Source organism: Atractosteus spatula, chromosome 4 (assembly GCF_055471065.1).
Source record: "Atractosteus spatula isolate fAtrSpa1 chromosome 4, fAtrSpa1.hap1, whole genome shotgun sequence".
Taxonomy (NCBI): Eukaryota; Metazoa; Chordata; class Actinopteri; order Semionotiformes; family Lepisosteidae; genus Atractosteus; species Atractosteus spatula.
Genome location: NC_142709.1, coordinates 12,972,770 through 12,993,435, shown reverse-complemented (window position 1 = coordinate 12,993,435; position 20,666 = coordinate 12,972,770). Strand labels below are relative to the sequence as shown.

At 42.1% G+C, this 20,666-nt stretch overlaps 1 protein-coding gene across 4 annotated transcripts in view; it reads left to right on the top strand.

Moving 5' to 3' along the window:
* The window catches only part of LOC148835847 (uncharacterized), a 150,131-nt gene that overhangs the window by 89,874 nt on the left and 39,591 nt on the right, over positions 1-20,666 (top strand). For all 4 annotated transcript variants that reach the window (XM_088913250.1, XM_088913254.1, XM_088913251.1 and 1 more), the window contains 2 exons: positions 4,765-4,843; positions 17,833-17,880. In XM_088913250.1, the coding sequence (XP_088769376.1) occupies positions 4,765-4,843; positions 17,833-17,880 (127 nt within the window). The remainder of the gene's footprint in view (positions 1-4,764; positions 4,844-17,832; positions 17,881-20,666) is intronic.

The following is a 20,666-nucleotide window of genomic DNA, read 5'->3' as shown; positions in this document are numbered from 1 at the left end:
TTAAGATAGTACTTGTGCTGTTTTTAGTTCAAGTGTTTCAACAGTGTCAACAAATGTCACACTATACCACCACACATGGCTGCCAGATGACTGTTCGTTTGACTTGACCATGTGTTTTCCTCTGCTGGTACAGAAATAACAGCTGTCCCAGTGCCTGTCCCCACAGAGCAAATACTTGTGTAACATGTTCGGAGGAAACTTTGGAGTGGCAGCACTTGTCACTGTGTCTGTAGCACTGGCAGTAAGTGTGTCTCCCTGAGATTAGTAACACTCTTCCTTATGGTTTGCTGTCACTGTGAGTAACCTTGCTGTCAGATTCCTTTGTATTTATCCGTTTTTTTAGAGTGACTACTTCGAGATACTTTGAGGTGCCTTCACCACTAGATTTTCAATGATTTCAGTCACTGCTTCTCAATCACATTCTATTGTTCTTTGTGGAATTAATGCAAGAATAGGGACAAGGGACAATGTCGTACTTGGAGGCAGAGCTGTCTCATGTAGTAAAACCATCCCACCTTGTCATTAATTAGAGGAAGAGCACATGGCCTGCTCACTGCTCCCCCACATAATCTGTTGTCACTGATAAGATTTGCTAGAATATGGCAATTATTTGCATGAAAGAATTCGTTTTAGATACCAAGGAATTTAGATGTTTTAGAGCCAGAAAATTGGCTCTGCATTGTTTACACCACCTGAATTCCCTATCACAGTTTTATCCATTTAGTTGTTTTCGAACCACTTTATCCATTACAGGATCTAGGAGGAGCTGAAGCCTATCCTGCCAAGCAAAGAAATAAGACCGCATACCCCAGTCTACCATAGGGCACACATGACCCATTCACTGCACGCATTCACACCAGGTCCAGTTTTCTTCCCAGAACCCAATTAACCTACCACAGGACAAGACTGGGACACCCCAGAGGAAACCCACACAAACCTGGGAAGAACTTACATACTCCATTAAAATAGCACCCCAGGCACTGAACCCAGGATCCCAGCACTGCAAAACAGCAATGCTAAATACTGCACCACAGTCTTGCCCATCACTGTTTTCTATTTTCTCAAAATATTTTTTTAACTATTTGAATTGACTAGCAATAAATGAGCTGTATCATATTACACTCTTATGAAAGCTTACGGTTTTGGGAAGTCATAGAAAGAATGATTTTGGCCATTTTAAGTTCAGACACACAGATATAGTACTGTACCTCTTTGGAAATGTTCAGTTTTCGCTGAGGCCAAAAAGGATGCTCCTTTATAAATTAATGAGGAGAGCAGGCGTCGGCAACACCCAAGGAGACACCTGCCCTGGTGTCTCTCTGGCCTTCTGTCTCGCACCTTGTTATGCCAGAACAGGAGCTTTGGCCGATGAAATCACATAACTGTCTTCAAGAATTTTTTTGCGGCCTAACTTGATGATTTAGCAGGAATTTACCGCAAGGCAGGTGTCATAGCTAACGTATATGAAATATGCCGATTTCGTATCGGCTAGTTTGGTATTGCAAGAATTCACCAGCCACTGAAACCTTTATCTTTGGGTACATCTGTCTCAGCTCACAAAGGAAGCAGGATCAGCGTTCTCAGCTTTGTCCATAGTACAGACGATTAATCCATGTCAGGGGGCTACAGTTCATTTCAGCTCAGATCAGCAGTGTAGTTTAAAGAGGGGAACAAGCCCAACCGACAGAATTCCTGCGTCGTCATTGCTCAAATTGGAAAGCTAAAATGACTTAAATTACTTAAAAGCTGAGAATTAAACACTAGGCTGTTCAGGCTTACCCTGAACGCTTTTCCTTTGCAAAGCAGTGGAAAAAAAGACTAAATGACAGATCATTATCATGCTAATGAAGGCACTTTGTAACTCCTGCTCATTATTGCCCTACACATTAATGGTTCACGAAATAAAATTTGAAGGCATTTATTATACTTTACAGGCTAGTTAAGCATGTGTTCTTGATTGTTTCTTCCATTTCAATTTCTTTTTTTGTTGTTGCTATTTTCTTCACATACCTTGTTGATACTGTTGCACATCATAGTCTCAGTAATTCTTTGTAACTAATGTAGATGTATTCTGTATTATCGAAATAGGTTTGTAATATACAGTCATTCCCTTTGAGTGAGTAGTGAGGAACGTGCAATAGAAATACTGCACCTAAGAGTCAGAGCCCATGGGAGGTTCCTGTGATAGAGTCATTCATCCATCCATTTTCAATAACCACTTAGTCAAATGCAAGTTTCCAGTGAGCCAAAGGCCACGCCTAGAGGCATATTCTGCAAAGCTGGCTAGACCCTGTACAGGACACCAGTCCTTCACAGGGGACACAGAAGAGGGACAATAATAGAATATCAGCCTGGGTTTAGAGTATAGGGGAAAACCCTTGTACCCAGTTAGAGAACACGCAAACTCCAAGCAAAAAGGCAGTCCAAGTCAGATTTCAGGCCAGAACCCAAGAGATAGCAGCTCTAACCACCACCCCACCACGCTGCCCATGACATGAGCTGATTGTAAAATTATTTTCAAGTTTAGAACAGAGGTACAGTTTGATTCATTCTGAATGACCCATCTTTCTGTTTCTCCATTTTTTCCAGAGTCTGTATTAGGCCATGTCTAGTACATTCCTCCAAAACTACTTCTCAGGACTTTCAGGGTAGAAACAGGCTTATTTTGTATTACATGTATTGTGTTTTGTTGCGAGGCTTAAGGTTTCAATTAATTTGCATTTTATGTTTGACTCTAAAGAAAAGCCTTTCAACTGAAAAGGGGAAAATGGTGCAAGGAAACCCCATTTTACTCACTGTGCAGTAGGTAGTACAGTCCTGGAATAGAATTCAGTGCTCAGGTAGCTGAGCAAGCCCTGTTCAGGTTCACAGTATTAATGACTGGAAGAGGGTCTTTGTCTTGTGAGTTTGTGCTTCCCGCTGATGTGAAGCAAGTTTGTTATCAGCGCTGCACTTTAGGAGTTTATCTGTGTCCTTGCTCCTGGTGCAGTGTGCTTGTTTTATAACTACTCTTTACCGCATTCCCAGCCAGCTGATAGTGTTGGAGTATCACAGAAGCCATGACCAGACAACAGCCTGACAGCAATAAACCCTGTGCAGACACTCGTTGGCAAAACACAGGGTGCTATCTGAGATCTGTGGAGCTCGTGTATTTTTATGGCTAATATTTCACCTGCTGCCGCCTTATCTGTGAAACACAAGAACCTGTGGACATGGCTCTGGCTTGTTTGTTATTAAGAGACTGCTGAGGGAATGTGTGCTGTTTCTTCTCTTAATAGTTATTCCAGGGGCTTGACTGCTTTTCATACTGCAGAAATTCTGCTCTGCAAACCTCCTGCAGGGTCCTTCTGATTTGTCATTTTTATTTTTAGGTACTGTTCAGGTTGTGATCAGCGGCTTTCACCAACTGTTTTTTTTTTTCCCACAAGTTGTGAAACCTGTAGTCTTTTCTGAATATTTTTTGTAATGAGCATTCCTTAATTGAACCTTTAAATTTAGATGCAGAACAACTGCTCAGCTATCTCTTTCTTCTCATGTTCATGTAGCTTTCCTAAGAAATGAGCAAAGAATTACAAAAAAATAAGTGGTATATTCTGCTTATTTCCTCCTGAATGATAAATTTAAACTTTGATATTGAGTTAAAGACTTTTACAAAATGGATTTACATCCTGCTCATGCAGGTATATTTTTATGTGGAGGAGACAAAATGAAGATGAATGTGAAATAAATTGTACAGGTAGAAATAACATACTCGCTGTAAGTGTGATGGGGAATTAGAACAGTTAACTACATAGCATCATTACAGAGAGTTAACATCAGCGAAAAGGAATTTCATATTTCTTAAAGAGTACCAGTGTTTATGGATATTATGAGAATGTGCACTGGTGTGTCCCTCTCCCTTAAGACTCAATAAAGAGTGCAGTGTGGGGCTGGTCTGTACAGGCCTTTCATTTGTCAGAGTGCAGGGCATGTTGCCCAGACTTTCTGCTCTAGTCCCTGTACTTATAGGGCACACAAGCCTTAGGAAGTCCTCTTATGCCTGGCTCTGAAATGAAACAGGGCTGACATAAGTTTAGTTGTCCTTTCCAGCGTTTTGCTTAATTACAGTTGCAGTAACTCACTCTGACATGTGCTTAACCTCAGCTGCTATTACCGATGTGACCAAAGCAATGTCTGTGAATGTCTTATCGTTGTAGGCAATTATAATTGGCCACAACTCAGTTCTTGGTAGTAGTTTGGGATGCATCACAGTACATTTTGCGCTGTTTTGGACTGTCACAGAACAGTCATCTCTTTCTCTGCAGGAATGCTGACTAGATACTGTATCTTTAGTATAGATAGCGGTTGATGTTGCAGTGTTTGGTCTGATGGCTTTTTCCTCTGTTGATCTTTGAGTCATTTCAAACTCCCTCAGGTTCAGAAGGAGTTCATCTAGTTTTGCTTTTTCTGTGTACGTGAAAGTCAAGAAAACCTTCTATATTCTTCTGCATCCCCAGACAAATCAGGCTTTGCAAATGATATTCACACTTTTGTTCATTTTATGTGCAATAGAAGTTTGTTTCCTATACAGTTAATTGTCAGTGTAGTGTAGTCAGTTCACTGATATGTTTTGTAAATGTGAATGACAGTTTAGTTACTTTTTTCCCCATTATCTTAAGAGGAGCAAAATATTTTTGCCTGGTCAATTGTAGGAATCATTGTCCTTGTTTATTGGCTGATGATACAGTTCTTCTGCAATGTTTCTTTTTGCCTGTTTCTTTGCAGATGGTATATCCCTTTGTTCACCCTCATCTTCCTGATGATGTGCTGCAATGTCCGCATCATCTATGTGGCCAATAAAAGGGTGAGCTGACTATATTATACAATTATTAGTGTGAAAGTGAAAATTAGTGTATGTATGATACAAGGCACTTCTAAAAAATGTAGGTGTGCCCATGGATGATTTCTGACTCCTTCATGTTCTATGCACATTAACTGCAAAAGCACCACAGTGACCTACGCAGGCATACCAAATCAGAGGTGTGTACCAAGGTAAATGGCAAAATATGTCTTGCTATTTGGAAGGACGGGTGTTGATTTTTTGCTTCTAATGAAAGCTTTCACATAAGGCAGAGGAAAATGACACTTAATGATTCCTTGCATTTGTGTAGCGTTTTTCATCACAAAGAGTCCCAGAGCACTCAACATATAAAAGGGAGCACACTTCATCCACCACTGAAGGGCAGCAGCCATAAGGCAACAGCACATCAGGTGGAGAAGTGAAAAAAAACCGTCACCAGTTGAATTTAGCCAGCCTATCCAGGGCATACCCCTTCTAATCTTACAGACAGTGCAGTGTGATCTTTAAAGACTTACAGTAGTTGTCAGCGTATTGTCTTAACATCTCACTCAAATCTCATCTATCACAGTGTACTTGTCCTTCTACCATACTGGGCCTTTGGTTGGGAAGTTCTGGTCCAGAGGGAACAGTGCCTCTCCTGCTTCACCAACACTACTCACAGCAGCTACATGAATATTAATTAGAGGTCTCCCATCCCAGTACTAACCAGGAATTGGTTAGTTTCTGAGATCTGACAAGACCTGGCTCTAAAGTAGGAATGCCGGAGTAAAAAAAAAAAGCTATTCTGAGCATGGGGCTAACTGATTTAGTAAATATGATTACAGTAGGCCTAATGAATGAAAGAATTTCAGGGTGGTGGTGCTCAATGTGTCTGGTATGTGCATTCGTGTGAGAGGGGAATTTGCTACAGTGATTTCCACCATGTGATCGAGACTCTGCTGCACCAGTGTGCTGGAATCTGGTCGCACCCAGTTACTCGTTGCTACGACCGTGAACGTACCTTGGATTGTGGCTTCCCCGATGCGGCAGTAACACTAAACCACTGATAACTGCTCTACAAAGATCTGATCTATCCTGCTTGACATCCTGTAACCTGCTGGAGCTGAGAAACCAAAAAAGCATCTGGACTGTTTCCAGATAGCTTGAGCATTTAAGATTTGACACCCCAGTGGAGTTCAAACTGAGTAGGGAGGATGTGGCACATTCACAGCATACTTTAAAAAAAACAGGATGATGCCGAGGTCTCAGGAGAACAGCCCGAGGAGAAACTAAAGGAGAAATGGATGGCTTAGATTACCCTGCAGTGCTTGGGAATAGGGCTTCATCTCTGTCCAGAGTCCAGACCCTACTAGTTTGTAATTATTTTTATTTGTAGAGGAAAGAGAGTTAAAAAAAATGGCATTTCCCTATATAGCTGTGGAAAAAAACATGGAGGCCCCTCTGTAGCAGATTTAATAGGAGAAATCTAGTAACAGTATAAGTGTTTCATCTTTGGTGCTTTATTTCTCCGTCACATTTTTGTCCATGGTGATGATGGTCGACTTTCGTTTTCCCAGGGAAGTAAATATGGTAGAACAAGACCCATTCCTGATTTCAAACATTCACCAAAACTAATGCTTAAAGAAAATATGACTTAATTAGGTGGCAAGTTTTTTATTTCTATTTTAAGATTCGAAAGAAGAAAAGCTAAAACAATTAATCCATGTGTGGATGTTTGTCGTAAACCTCCTCCAGACATCATGTGAAAATTTAAGCATGGATGTGACAGCGGTAGCTTCTTCTCCTTACCGGACATCCAGTTAGTACCTAATTTTTATACTCAAAACATGTTACTGCTTCCTTGACATGGCCCAATCCAATAGCAAGGATGTTTAGGAGACCTGGACTAAACATATTTATTAAGAAAGGCTTTACACCTGAAAAAGGTAATCTTTTTCTTCTTGTCTTGGTACTGAGGAGTCACATGGACCAGTTACACGGTGGCAAAGTCAACCAGTTGCTGAATCCAGTAACTTAGACATGGAAACGGTGTCTTGCACTCGCCACCTGAGTTCACAGATTACTCGCCAGATTAAATTGATCAGAAACCTACATTTCATTCCAATTCATTATGAAACGGATGGTTCTAGGTTACCAATAAAAAGTCGACTGTTAGGAAGAAGTAAAGCATCTTGCTGCCTGTTGGGTTTTGAGTGTGCTTAGGACTTCTGCACATGAGACTGGTGAACAATAGCAACAGCCACTTACCCTCTCCCCGTCAGTTCTTACTGTTTAATTAATATTTACTTTTGTTCCGGTCTGATCTTTGTGCAAAGCAAGAGTTAACGGCGCCTTGATATTTGTGCATTGTCATGTGGCTTGCTATAAAAGATGAAATATTAAATATGCATTAAATTAAAATGATAGTGGGTATTTACAGTACCCAGGGAATACCGACAGGATTACATAAGGAGAAAGAAAGAACATTTCACTGGAAGTACTCATAGATACTGTATTAACTAGTTTCTTTGTGGAATGTAGTCAGAGAGGTTGCGGAGCTGAAAGACAGGTTTTCTTCAACTTTTATCTCGGGGCCTTAGGTCTCGCCCTCAAATACCTCATATTTGTCAAGATCTTTTTGTCTGATTGAGACTGCTTTTTTTGTCTTGCTCTTCTTACACTCTGTATTGTGACAGATAAAAGCTGTTGCTGTCCAGAGAGTTCTAGTCAGCATCAGACTGTAAAGCACAGTAAATCTGTTCCTAATTGAGCAAAGTAGTTTTAAAATTGCTCCTCAGCTATGTAATGTGAGAGACTTACCTTGTCAAAAGTGTTTCTTCGGAGAAGATTGCAGATTGTTCCAACTTTCATTTTGCCATCTTTTATCAGTTGAATTTAGCATCTGTTCTTCCATGCCCTGGAAGAATAAAATGAGCACTTTTTCAAATATTTCACACAGGGCACCCACCTAGACTGTTGTACTAAATGTGGTACCCTATTTTATGTGTATATATATGACTCAGGACTTCTTTTTATTCTGCCATGTTATAGTAATAAGGATGAATACATTTCTATAGAATGAATACATTGCAAGAGGATCCATTACACCTGTCTAAGTGGCGTATTGCACCTGTAATTCCATATTCTACATTCTATACACTGTTATTCATATTCTTCCATCCATTTTCTAACTGCTTTATGCAATACAATGTTGCAGGGGAGCCAGAACCTATCCCAGCAAGCAACAGGCACAAAGCAGGATGCACCCTGGGTGGGACACCAGTCCATCACAGGGCACACACAGACAGAAACTCACACACTCACACCAGGGCCAGTCTTCTCAGAAGCCAATTAACCAACTAGTAGGTCTTTGATCTGTAGGAGGAAACTGGAGCACCTGGAGGAAACCCACACAAACATGAGGAGAACATTTAAACTCCATGCACATAGCGTCCCCAGTCTGGAACTTGGACCCAGGGCCCCAGCTCTGCAAGGCTGCGATGCTAACCACAGCGACACCGTACCACCCTATACTGTATTATTCAAATATTTCCACTTAATTTATGGTCCGGTACCATATTGGCATTTAGTTGGGTTTTTTCTACAGTGTTTCCAATTCTAATTCAAGTAACAGTGGAGGAAAATGGAGAACCAGCTTTCCACATTCTTTTGATGCAGTCTGGATCATACCTTACTGCTGAATTCCAAAGCATTGTGATCACAAATGTATAATTAAAGTAAGGTGCAATTTTCTGTGCAGCGCTACAAAATATTTTTTAATGAATTAGTGGCATGAACAGGCAACAAACACGCCTAACCCGGAAGTAGTAACATTCCGAAATAAAAGGGAGGGTTGCACTTTAAACACTTCGGATTTATAAAGACATTTTATCGGTGAAGCGCCTGTACTCCGGTTTATGGTCCTAAGCATAACAAGGGGTAGAGCTGCTTACCCCATGACATCATTTGTTATACGCATTCTTCACACAGGATGTTGTTTGTGTAATTAATGTAATTCCCAGAATGCTGGAGAGAACTGAAAATAATCCAGAACCCCATAACTGAGTGGCATGTAACTCATCTCCCAGTTTAGAGCTAGAGTGTGCTGTAAAGGGTGGAATAAACAGAATAGATTGATGGTCTGTGTTGATTAACCAGACTCTTTCCATTTGTGCAGTCAGAGCCTCATAACTCATTCACTGCTCTGCCTTCTGAATTATGTGCTCCCGTGGTACTCAGGGAATAAATATGATATTTATGAAGAGCTCATCCCTTATCTCTGTAAAGATACAGCCTGCCGCACATGAAAGAATTTTTGAAGCATCAAAAAAAAGGAGTCTTCCTCTAGATCGAATATCTTTTGATGTGTCCATGGCAGGCTTTTGTGCGTCCAGGTCCCGGCTAGTTTGTAAAGGGAAAGGTGCCGTTTAGGCTCGTGGCTGAGCTGCGGGAAGCAGATTTGTGCTGGGCGGGCGAGCAGACGGGCATGTTGTAGTTCCTGCCTTGAACTGAACCTGACACCACAAAGGCCAAATTTCTCTCTGCACGGAATTTAATTCTTAACAGCGTGGCTCTAGGGCACGATTACTGTTTGCACCATGGTAACCCTAGCAAGGCTGAAGACTTGAGAGATTGTTCTCTTTTGTTTCCGTTAGTGTGTGGGGTCATTTACATGCTCCCTCGTCTCTCGTGGTCTTTTGTTTTGCTGGAATAGAAACATAGACACTTTCGTGTTCTTTGACCATCTTTAAACCTTGGAGCGCATAGCCAGGAGAAATCAACCTGGATTAATAAGACCTAACAAAGCGCATTCTATACAGTGCCTTACTTGGCGTTCCTTTCATTGCTAGGATTTAGCCAAAAGATGATAATGATTAAAATAAAGGCCGTCCAGTCCACTGGCTGGGAGGGAGGTGAAGTTCACTTCTTCCACACCCAGGCAGCAGTGAGGGCGACCGAATGCACCTTTTCCAGCACAAAATGTAATACACCCGAACTGTCAAGCCTTGTGATTCATTGGCTTGGCGTTTTGAGCTGTAAAATATCATTATTTCTTGAAGGAATAAGTAAAGGTTAATCCAACACTGAAAAGTAGAAAGAAAAAACATCATTTCTGCTATTGAGCTAGAGCCACACCTGCAGAAGCCATTACTCTTCAACTAAGGGTAGGATTACCATTTACCCTTTCCTCTGAAGACAACGTCCACTGACCCTCTCCCTACTCAAACGTCTTTTTTTTTCTTGAAGGGTTCGTAACAGCGCTGCCTTTGAAGAGTTTATTCAGCAATGCCATTGCATTACCTATGACCTGTGTTTTCACTGTTGTTACACAGTTATTAGCAGGTGAGATTTAAACCGCTGAGCACGTCTCTTTAGTGAGTAAAACGTGTTTTTGTTTTGGACGTGGTTTTCGTGCACGGCGCTAGAAGACGAATTGTAGTGTCCTGCGTTAAAGAGGAGAACCTTAGTCTGAAGGGGAACGAAGTGCGAGTGTTAAAAAGCGTGGTGCAGTCTGACGGGCAGTGTAGCGCTTCAGAGGCTGCTAACGTTTGCTGAGGGAGCTGTTAAGCCTGCTGTCTCGCTGTCAGGAGAGAGCCATATTTGCTGCTGCTACAGCGAAGTTACTGGCTCCTGGCTTAATTGGTGAGCTGTAATTCGGCAGCGCTCTGGCACCGACCGCTGCTGAGCAACGATTTTCTTTTTTTCCCCCCTTTTCTTTTTTTTGGGGGTCTAATTGGTGGACAGCGGCGGCCCTTAATGGAAGCAGTCTCTCTTGAAGGGTTTCCGCTGCCTGTACAATCAATCTCCCCAGCTGCGCCTCTGCTCTCTGGAGTTTCTGAAAGCCCTTTTTGTAATAATAGATTGCTGTGGGTTACATAAACCCTGCCTCCCGCTGAGTCAGCCCTCTTCACATGCGCTGACAAATTGATGCTTTTCTTGAAAAGCCGCGTGGGGAGCCGCCGGAGAGCGCTGTGGGGTTTTCATTTCCCCACCGGGCGGCGGCGGCGGCGGCGGCTGCTGCTGCTGCTGGCGGCTCTGCCGCTGACATCTCCCCGCGGCGGGAGCGAGCCGGGCCGGGCCGGGCCTGCGAGTGCGAAAGGCTCTTGCGCTGTGCTCTGTGGCAGCAGGCAAGGCAGCCGCTCTCCCTTTCCGGACCTGGGCTCCTGCCTGTCACACAAATAGCGTCATGTGATTTGAACGATTTTTTTCAGATTTCACCGGACCGATGTTTGTTTCTAATCATTTACCCTTGCGTACGTGGTTTAGCGCGAATGCAGCGGCATATGTGAACTGCTGAAAAGTGGTGGGAGATTTTAGAAGTGGCTTTTTGACTGCAGATTTGGCTGTGGCCTTGTTGAAAGGCAGGCGTCCCGGCCGGGGGGCATCCTGATCTGCGCGTATTGTCTGCGACCCTGTGGTGGACCAAGCGGTGCTTGAAAATTGATAGATGTTAAGAGTGAGAGAAGAGTCGACAGTTCAACATCTGCCCTGGTCGTTGGGTTTGGTTTCTCTAACCGTTTCAGAACTACCGAGAAGCATTCTGCACATTGCGTATACTTTTAACTCTGCGAGCGTTAAGCGAGACATCTCTGAATAACATCACGAATATAGGTATTTTGCCGATGAAAAAGAAACCGCATAACTCTTCAAATAAACACTGAAGACTGGTATTTTTTTTAAAAAAAAATCTGCCATTGTAGAGGGTGTGCAAATCACCCGCTACCGGGGAATCACCGGAGTTAGAATATACTTTCAGAATGACTCGATGAGGTCGTTACCGTCCACATTGTACAGAAAACAATGCAGGATTGTCATCTGGCACTTACAGTATGTCAGCTTTTTTTTCGAATACTTGTAACAGGAACTTGTTACCGGAGAACATAATTCAGCAGACTTCCTCAGATAACGATAAAACACATCAAATCTATTGTCACCTCTTTATGCACTTTCATTGTTGTTTTGTTTGTTAATAATCATTAATTAGTAATGCAGACGGCATTATCCATGTTGATTAACTGAATCTGAAAATGCAGAAACATTGAATTGTATTTATGCATCTGTAATCTTTACATAATAAACAAAATCTATAGGAAACGTCACAATGTAAGGATCTGCAGTTCAGGTAATAATGGTGTATTTACAAAGGTTCAGTATAATCACAATACAACTCATGTTCCTCAAGGCTGTGGATTAAATTAAGGGAATACAGTTCATTCATAACATACTGTATATAGAATTAAGCAAGATATCTGCACTTCTTTAAACCTACTACATTCACATATTGAACTGTCTTGGTATTCTTTCAACATTACTTATATGCTATTTGCACATATGCTATAAACCATTGTATCAAGCATGAAGAATTGGGAATTGTGCACATAATCTACATGTTGCATGAAGCATGATGAATCCTCAATGTGTTTACAGAACGGAATCTGGATCAAGGCAGAACTTAAAACTACCTTCGGATTTGTTGTTGCTCCTCCTGTGAGGTGAATAGATGTCGATCACCCTTTTATTTGCTATAACTCCCTTTGCAACAGTTTTCCACCGAGGCCCTTTACAGAGTTCTATAATTATCGATATCGTACAGCAACAGTTGACCATGTGGGAACTGAGGAGAGAAAACAAACACAAGCTTCCAAATCAAGAAACCTCTGGGGGTCACAGGCCTGGTGGTTACCTCGCTGGCCATGACTTCATGGTTCATTAATCAACACTACATAATGCACATAACTCTGCAAAGCTAAGGCTATGAGGAAGGTATAATGTAAGGAAGGTTTGCTCTTCGTATCTATGTAACTATAACCTGTTAGAAGGCAGTAGAGACCCATCAAGTCAGCCATGATTCTCCGATATGACACAAAAGGACTTATTCACTTGCAGAGCTCTTCTACACCTTTCTGGATTAGATCCAAGATGTTTCTGTAGCATTTAACCAAGGCTGGCAATAGCTGACCTATCCAAACTGCACACTGTCATCTGGTAAATCCAAAATAATATGCACAGTCCTTTGCACGCTCTCTGGCTGATGTCCGCCATGGTTTCTTTTTCTGAAGTTCTTTATCCATTAAAAAAATCCATTGCGTCTTCATTTGAGGCTTCCCCAAAAAATAATTGTTTTCTCTTTAACTAGTCCACAGTGTGCACTTTCAAGGCTAGTGGTATATGCATACTATACATTAATTCAAACCATCTTCATCCAGGAGCACATGAACTCCTAAAAAGCAAGGATAACACAGATATATCTTTTTTCAAATTCCCACGCAGACATGGCAAAAAGTCCAGAGCTTCTACCAATCGTTAATATATTCATCCATCAAAAAAAAATTCATTAATCAGATTAGCATGATTTTTTAATAAGGAAGTACATGCAGCAACCTATTGAGAATGCCAGAATCGATGCAAAAGATTGTTAATTAACATTGGCACTACCTTTTGAAAATCCTTCCCTTCGTCTTTAATTAATGAATGATTATTTACCGATGCTGGTCCTTGCCATATTAAAATGAGTACCTCTAGATATAACTGTCTGATCTTTCCACACCACATTCACACATTCCTAATATGATTTTCCAAACCATGCTTGCAGTCACAGATGGTTTTGACATGTTGTTGTATGTTATATTTTTATGTCATAGTAATTATTTGAGAGCAGAGCCCTGTCCTATCAAATTGTTTCCTGCTACTAATCTAATGTAATGCGGTCTAAACTTTGCTCTTGTTACAGAATTATCTGGCTCTTTCCAGTGGATTAAAAGATAAGTAGCTGTAGAAATAAAAGTGTATTGCTTTGTGCCTTCCTGACAAAATGTTTTATTTTTTGTACATTTCAGAAGGCTAATTTAGACATTATAATTACAGGTAAATAATTGCAATTTAAGGCCAATCATTTGCTATTATAAAAATGTATGTAGTTCAGGTGGGTAGCTGCGTCAGCATGCGTAGGCTGCAAAGGAACAAGTAATAGGTTTATTCCATGCTGAAAAAAAGAAGAAAGAGAACACAACGTTTCGGCCGTGGAGCCTTCTTCAGGTGTGAGAGAGACAGGGCAGTAGGCAAAGGTAAAGTGACCATAAAAATGTATTTAGTGTATTGTTATTGCTTCCCTGATTAATAAAATTACTTAATTTCTAGAAGTTATTCCAATCAAACTATGGGTGATGAAAACATAATCTGACCAGAAAAATGTTTCAATATTTGTTATAGAAAACAAAACCACTCTTGTGAAAATGTGCATCGAGGATGAAGGTGTTAAAGATTCGTTCAACTTGATAGCATTAATCTGAAATGCTAAAAAAAGATGACGATTGCCTCACATCTCCAGTGCAGTCTTTTATCATATCAGTTAGTATGATTTATACTCTGTTGAGTGAAAAAACAGTCTTCCTGAAGTACAATTCACAGAAAGAAGAAAAAAGGAAATCTGTGCCCTTTGCAGACAGTGGTTGTTCAGCACAGCACACTGCACATGACTAATGAACCTCAGAGCACTGCAGGCAGCCCTAATTAGCTGTGCACAGTCGGAAGGCCTTACTCTTGAAGGAGTGAAATAGCCTCAGTGTTAATAATGTCCAGGAACAACATTCTGCACAGAAAAGAAAGAACATTTTGTAAGGTAGCTGAGCTCTCCAAGAATGCTTTCTCTGAAGCAGAAAGGCAGAAGGGCATTTCGAACCAGGGCAGGCAGCGGATGGAAAGTGGCGCAGCTGTCCCCCGCCTGTGTTCGTGTGTGTGTGTATCTCAACTCTGACCCTCTGGGAACTGGCTCTCCGAATCTCAGCCCGCAAAAAAAGAGAGGCGACAGCAGACATTGTTCTCCTTTGTCAGCAGTGTTTGTCTGGCTACCCGTCTTTTAAAAAATAAATGTGACATTCAAGTCTAGATGACCAGACTTGCTTTTTTATTAAATAAAAAATGTAGTTCAAAGTGAGAGGACCTTGCAGACACTGGAATACCTGTTGAAGTGAGGTGGCACTTTCTCTGTGTTCTGCTCATCTTTCTGAGGTGTTTATTCCCAAAAAATCGTTTTTGATTTCAGATATTTAATGCGCAGCAGTCTGCAGTCTTAGGATACACTTCCAGCTGATACTCTAGGTTAGGTGGAAAAACGTCTGAAGTAAACTGTGGTTGAAGGAACCCGACACAAAAATGCTTCTTTTCTGTGCTACTGCAGCGATATCTTTTACACGTTCAAGGTTTTGGTTGTTTGGTTAAGTGTCAGCACAGTGCTGCCAGACCTTCAGTGCACTTTCTTCAGCGACGTTTGTGGTCTGTGATTGCAGGGAACAGCGCACACAGCAGTGTTGCAGACCTCATTGTTTGGTGCTTTACCTCTTTGTGACAGAGAATGGCTGGAGTTTAACCTCATTTCTCAAAGCTTTTAGTTCCAGGTCTGCCAGTGAGGGGGAAAAAAAACAACCAAAGAGGTCGTAATGCTTCATCTCCAGCCGCTTTTTTTTTTTTTCCCTGTGTAGTCTTTGATCCCAGCAGTACAAAAAAGACAAGAAAGCCCATTGAGCACCGCATTACCTGGGCCAACAGAGGCCTCCTGCCTCCCCTTGCCCCTCCCTCTCCTTATCTCCCTTCGCCGAAGTCCGACCCCCGTGTTAAACTTCAGTTCTCCTTCAGTGTCGCTTTTTCCTTTCAAGGCTCACAGAGGGAACAATAGACCGGGCTTCCTAGTTAATCCTCCGCCGTGGCCGGGCCCTGCCTCTTCCCGTTGTACAGCCAGAGTAGTGGGAGCCGCTATGCTGCAATGTGGAAGCCCACTGAGGATTAAAGGGTTTTCCGGCAGCGTGAGGAAATGTCGATGGTTTCATCTGTTAACCAGTTTCGACTTGGCACGCGCGATGATTGCATAAATTAACAGCTTCCGTTAACAGGGAACGCAGTGCTGTGGCTGTCCAATTATCATTTGTACTAATCCTCCGGCGAAATGAACGCTGGGGCTGGGAAGATCCGAGCCCTTTGACGAGTGGATTTCCACCCGTGTTCTTGAGCCGGTGTGCAGTCGGCACGGAGGAGTTGGTCGGGTATAGGCTCTCTTGAGGTCAGCGTCTTGTTGAACTGGAATTAGAGAACCAGTTTCATCTCTCCTTTTATTACTGCCCGGGCATGATGTCTCTGCAGAGGCTGCCTGTTGTGCAGAGTCAGTGCCAGCTCCAGCAGTTCCCGCTGAATACAAATAATGTAATTAAATTAATTTGCTCTGTAGAGTACCTGCTTTTTAATAGCGCTTCAGAACTCATTAAATTAACATACTGCAGCGTCAGTTAGGCACGCTTTCAAATGGGAATCGAACTTTCACTGCTCATTTGACCACAAGGTCCTACATTCTGAGACCTGATCTAATTTGACAGCTAATATTGACCTGTGTGCAGAGGCAATTAAAATCTGGAGGCCTGGCCTTTTTTTTTTTCCTTTTTCTTTCTCCTTCCTTGGAGAAATCCGAACCTGTCTGAAGGCTGCGTCTTTGCGTGGACAGCAGTGTAAGGTCTTGCAGTCGAAAAAACACAAAAATGCTCTGTAGCACTGCAGTCCATTTGTGTATTCAACTGTGATTTTTCTGTAATTCAGTGCCCTAGACAGCAGTTTGTGCAGTAAGGTATTCTTACCTTGTATATCGGGGGTTTCTTACAAAACTGGACATGAACGTGGTCTGTCGGCAAATCATTTTTGTTTGAAATCAGTTTCGAAGTAAAAAGATCAGATTTTTCACTTACATTGTCTCTAGCAGTTTTGACAGTGTGAACAATATTAACTCTTCTATAGCTCATAACAGATTTCCTATTTAAGCATTTTGAAACATTGTGTATATCATTTCCCTCATGATTTGTATCCACGGGAAGTCAAGACACTACACACAGTGCTTTCTTCTCTCAGTGTCTGGAATAGTGCTCCTTTCTGGTTGGTTTTTCTACCAAGTCTTGGCTGTTAACTCTTTCAGTTGGCATTGATTAGGAAATTTTTATTTTAACAAGAACTGCCCCTTGAGAAAAACATGAAGCGAAAATTAGGATTTGGTATTCTAAGGGCTTATGACTGCGTGGTGGGAGTAGTGCGTGAAAAAGCTCCATATGTTTGGAACTGAGGTACATCTGTAGGAGGAAATCAAAAAACTATGTGTTTTGCTGTTTCAGTCCTTATTGCATTTTCACTTACCATGTCATTTTCCACACAGATTTCTTTTTTCTTGCACTATTTGCCATCCTGCTTTGCCACAAATAGCCTGTAGGAACTTTTCCCTTTGATCTTCGATTAAAATGTGTGAAGAGTTTAGCAGCATTGCGAGGAGTGGAGCTTATAATGCTGCCCCAGCGATTCAACAGCATTATGAAACCAACATTTGCTTACACTGCACACTTTCTCAGAAGCCTCTTCAGAAGCAGTGTTTTATTCCAGAACTCTGTTAAAACATTACAAGGAGAGACTAAACCTTCACACAGAACACAAAGAAGATATTCTTAGAGAAGACTTCCATCCATCCATTTTCTAACCGCTATATCCAATACAGGGTCTTGGGGGAGGTGGAGTCTACCCCAGCAAGCAACGGGCACAAGGCACAGACAGGGGACGCCAGTCCATCACGTGACACACACACAAACATGCACACACTCACACCAGGAACAGTTTCCCCAGAAACCAATTATGTCTTTCGGCTGTAGGAGAAACTGGAGCACCTGGCGCAAACCCATGCGACCGAGGAGAACATACAAACTCCACACAGACAGCACCCCAGATGCGGAATTGAACCCAGGGCTACAGGGCAGCAGTGCTAGTCGCTGCACTGCCCCTTATAGAAAGACATTAAGAAGTAAAATGTGAATAATAGATTCTTTTTAAACTAATTATTTTCTGCTTGGCTTTAAAATGCTTTAATAGCAACATTTTTACATCATGTTACCTCGATTACCTATATTTTTAAAGTGCAGTTTTTAATGGAAGACTGCGGCTTTAAAGCAATTAAATCTTTGAACATTTTTTAGAACTTATTGTTCTCTATTTCTTAGGTGCAGTCCTGGTCTGGAACATTCAACCCAGAGAGAGAGAGATGGAAGGTAAGTCATCTTTTCCATTACTAACCAGGAGCCTGTCTAGCAATTAGCCTCAACCCACTCAAGGCAGTGGGTTTTCAGGGCTAAGAGAGTGGTATATTGCTCATTTTCATATCTCCATCTCTGTGCCAGACTTCCAGTGCATTCTCAGAAAGGCCGAATCCTGTCCCGCCCCTTTTCTTTATAATAAGAAAAGACATTTTTTAATTAGAGTCATGACATTTCTTAATCACCATGCAGTAAGAGCAATTTAGCTGATCCGTGTAACTCTCTCATCTGATTGTGTATCTGTCATGTGGATTATTTGTATATATTCACCTGTCCGGCTGAGGAAAGGTGGACTGGAGGTGTGTGGGTGTATGTACTAATTATGGGCATAGATATGGTAGATGCCGAGGATGTCTGTACTAGTACAGGAAACAAAGGGAAGAGGAGGCTTCCATCAGCATCCAGACCAGTTGTTGAGAGATTAGCAATCAGTGCGTACAAATACAATCCATAAATCTTTGTTAAACTAGTGTGTCAGTTCACCAGTGAACTTCTGATAAGTCACTAATTTTGGAGACCTTATTATAACCAGTAGCAGGGAAGCTCCAGTTGATTTTTGTGCTCTGTGAAATTCCTGTTGAAAGATAATACTGTAGCCTGTGTTGGTTGTGGGCAAGGCCAGCAGTCAGCAGCAGCAGACAGCATGAAAGAGTAATTGTCTTTTAATAGTCACACTGTGGGAGCCCCTTGCTCTTAACACCATTGAAGAGGAGACTCCGTAGATAAAAGGTCACCGTGCCATTAACCTTCAGCGTGGTTCTTCAGCTGCACAAATCTGAGAATGTATTTCCTAAGCTTGGCTGATGTTTCTCTATTTCCTGAAGTTTTTAAAGACAGTTTATATTTGCTAATTGACTTGCACACTCATGGGCATTTGCACATGTGACACAAACACAAGATTGTGCAGTTTTAGAATTTCTAGGACATAGCCGTGTCAAACACAGGTGCCCCCCAAAGCACTCTGTTCTTGTTTTTACAACTGTACAGAACTCTGCCAAAAGGCAACACGGAGATGCGTACTGCAGGCACACGCAACCAGTCCCTTTGATTGAATAATGAAATACTTTGACACTAAAACCAAATAAATGATATATACATCTTGACATTCACAAAGTGTGAGAAAAAAATAAGTATTCCTCCCAAATTTTCTGTATCATCATTAAAAGACGGGGAGCCAAGATAGTACAGTTGCCGATGAATTTTAGTGACATTTTTCACAATTAATCCTGTAGTTTGATAGCTATAAAGATTCCTTATTCACAAGCACTCCACCTATGCATAAGTAGCACGTGTTCCTGGATATTTTTCTAGAAATTATTGAGGATACATTTTTTTATGGGGAACAAGTTGAGTTTTTGGAGAATGGCTATATACCGTATACACTGTCCGGAACACTGGCAGCAAGCCTGAGCGTTCCCTCGTCTGCAGGTGCTCAAGTTGAATACTTGTGCAGTGCAGAGGTGGGCCCAGCAGGGGATTGCAGAAGGCTGAAACACTTGACCCTGGTGGTTAGCTTGATCAAGGTGTCGGCCACGTCTGTCGGGAAACCCAGGCAGGAAAGCAACAGAGCGTTCCAGGAAACCGACTGTTGGCATTTTAGCGTGCTCAGGCACTTAAGCTGTTAAAGAAGGCGGTAGTGGGCTGATGCTGTGTACGTTTCTCAGCAAGGGTAGTTTAAAAGTAATCGCTGCTCCATTTTGCACTGCATCCATCTACAGTACGTAGCAGTCCTCGTAACACAGACTGAGTTGGAGTTCAGCGCCTGAGAGGCCTGAGCGTTTGATGTGTGTCGACAGCCATCCGCTTTTCATGTGTTCTGAGGAACAGCTGCCGTGTGTCCGCAGGCTGACGGCGCCTTTGAAGGGAACAGGTGCGTGCCACTGTTTGTGAGCTCTGCCTCCACCCTTCCTTCTTTGATATCACAGAGCCTTTTTGAAAAGGCTGAACCTCGCAGATATTCATCAGCCAGCATTGTGCCATGAGGGTACTTTATATTAATGTTGACAGAGGGGGTGACCTTTTATTTCTAAGGGAGAGATATGAGAAAGCTTAACCCCATCAAGACCTTGAGACAGGCAAGCATGTGGAAGAGGGAGGTAGGCTGGTACAAAGTAAAAGACCGGTTATGTTGTCCATTTTGCCTCTGGTTTTTAAGATTGAACCTGGGCTGATTTTGTCTAACTAACAGCCACCGAGTCCAAAATAAAATTCCATCTCCTTAGGAATGGTGCAGTTTCACTCCCTACCCCTGGCCTCTTAGAACTCTCCCTGAGAGATACTGAAAGCAGAGCTGCTGAAAGATTCAGCACTGGTTTCTCTCGTGGAAACAGGAGACCCCTGATGAGCGCTTTTTACGAAAGTGTTTTTCCAAGGCAGTTTGAACGCCACCCCCTAGCCACGGTGCTCTTCAGTGACAAGAATATTCCCTGGAAATGCTGATCAATACAGAGGGCAGGAGTGACAGGCAGCTAGGTGTAACAAAGTAAAGAACAGGATGTGCTGGTGTCATAGGGGGATGAATATTAGATGTGGAATAGGTAAGAGAAACAGCGGATGTTGTTCCGTTTGCATGAGTATTAATGTAACATAAGTAAGTGCTGCAGAAGCATTTGTCTGAGGTATGTCAGCCATATTAAATGATCTGGCTCCATGCACTATGCAGAATCGGCTCTTAAGAACATAAGATTGGTTATAAGTAAGAGGAGGCCGTTTGGCCCACCCAGTCTGTTTGGTAGCTAGTA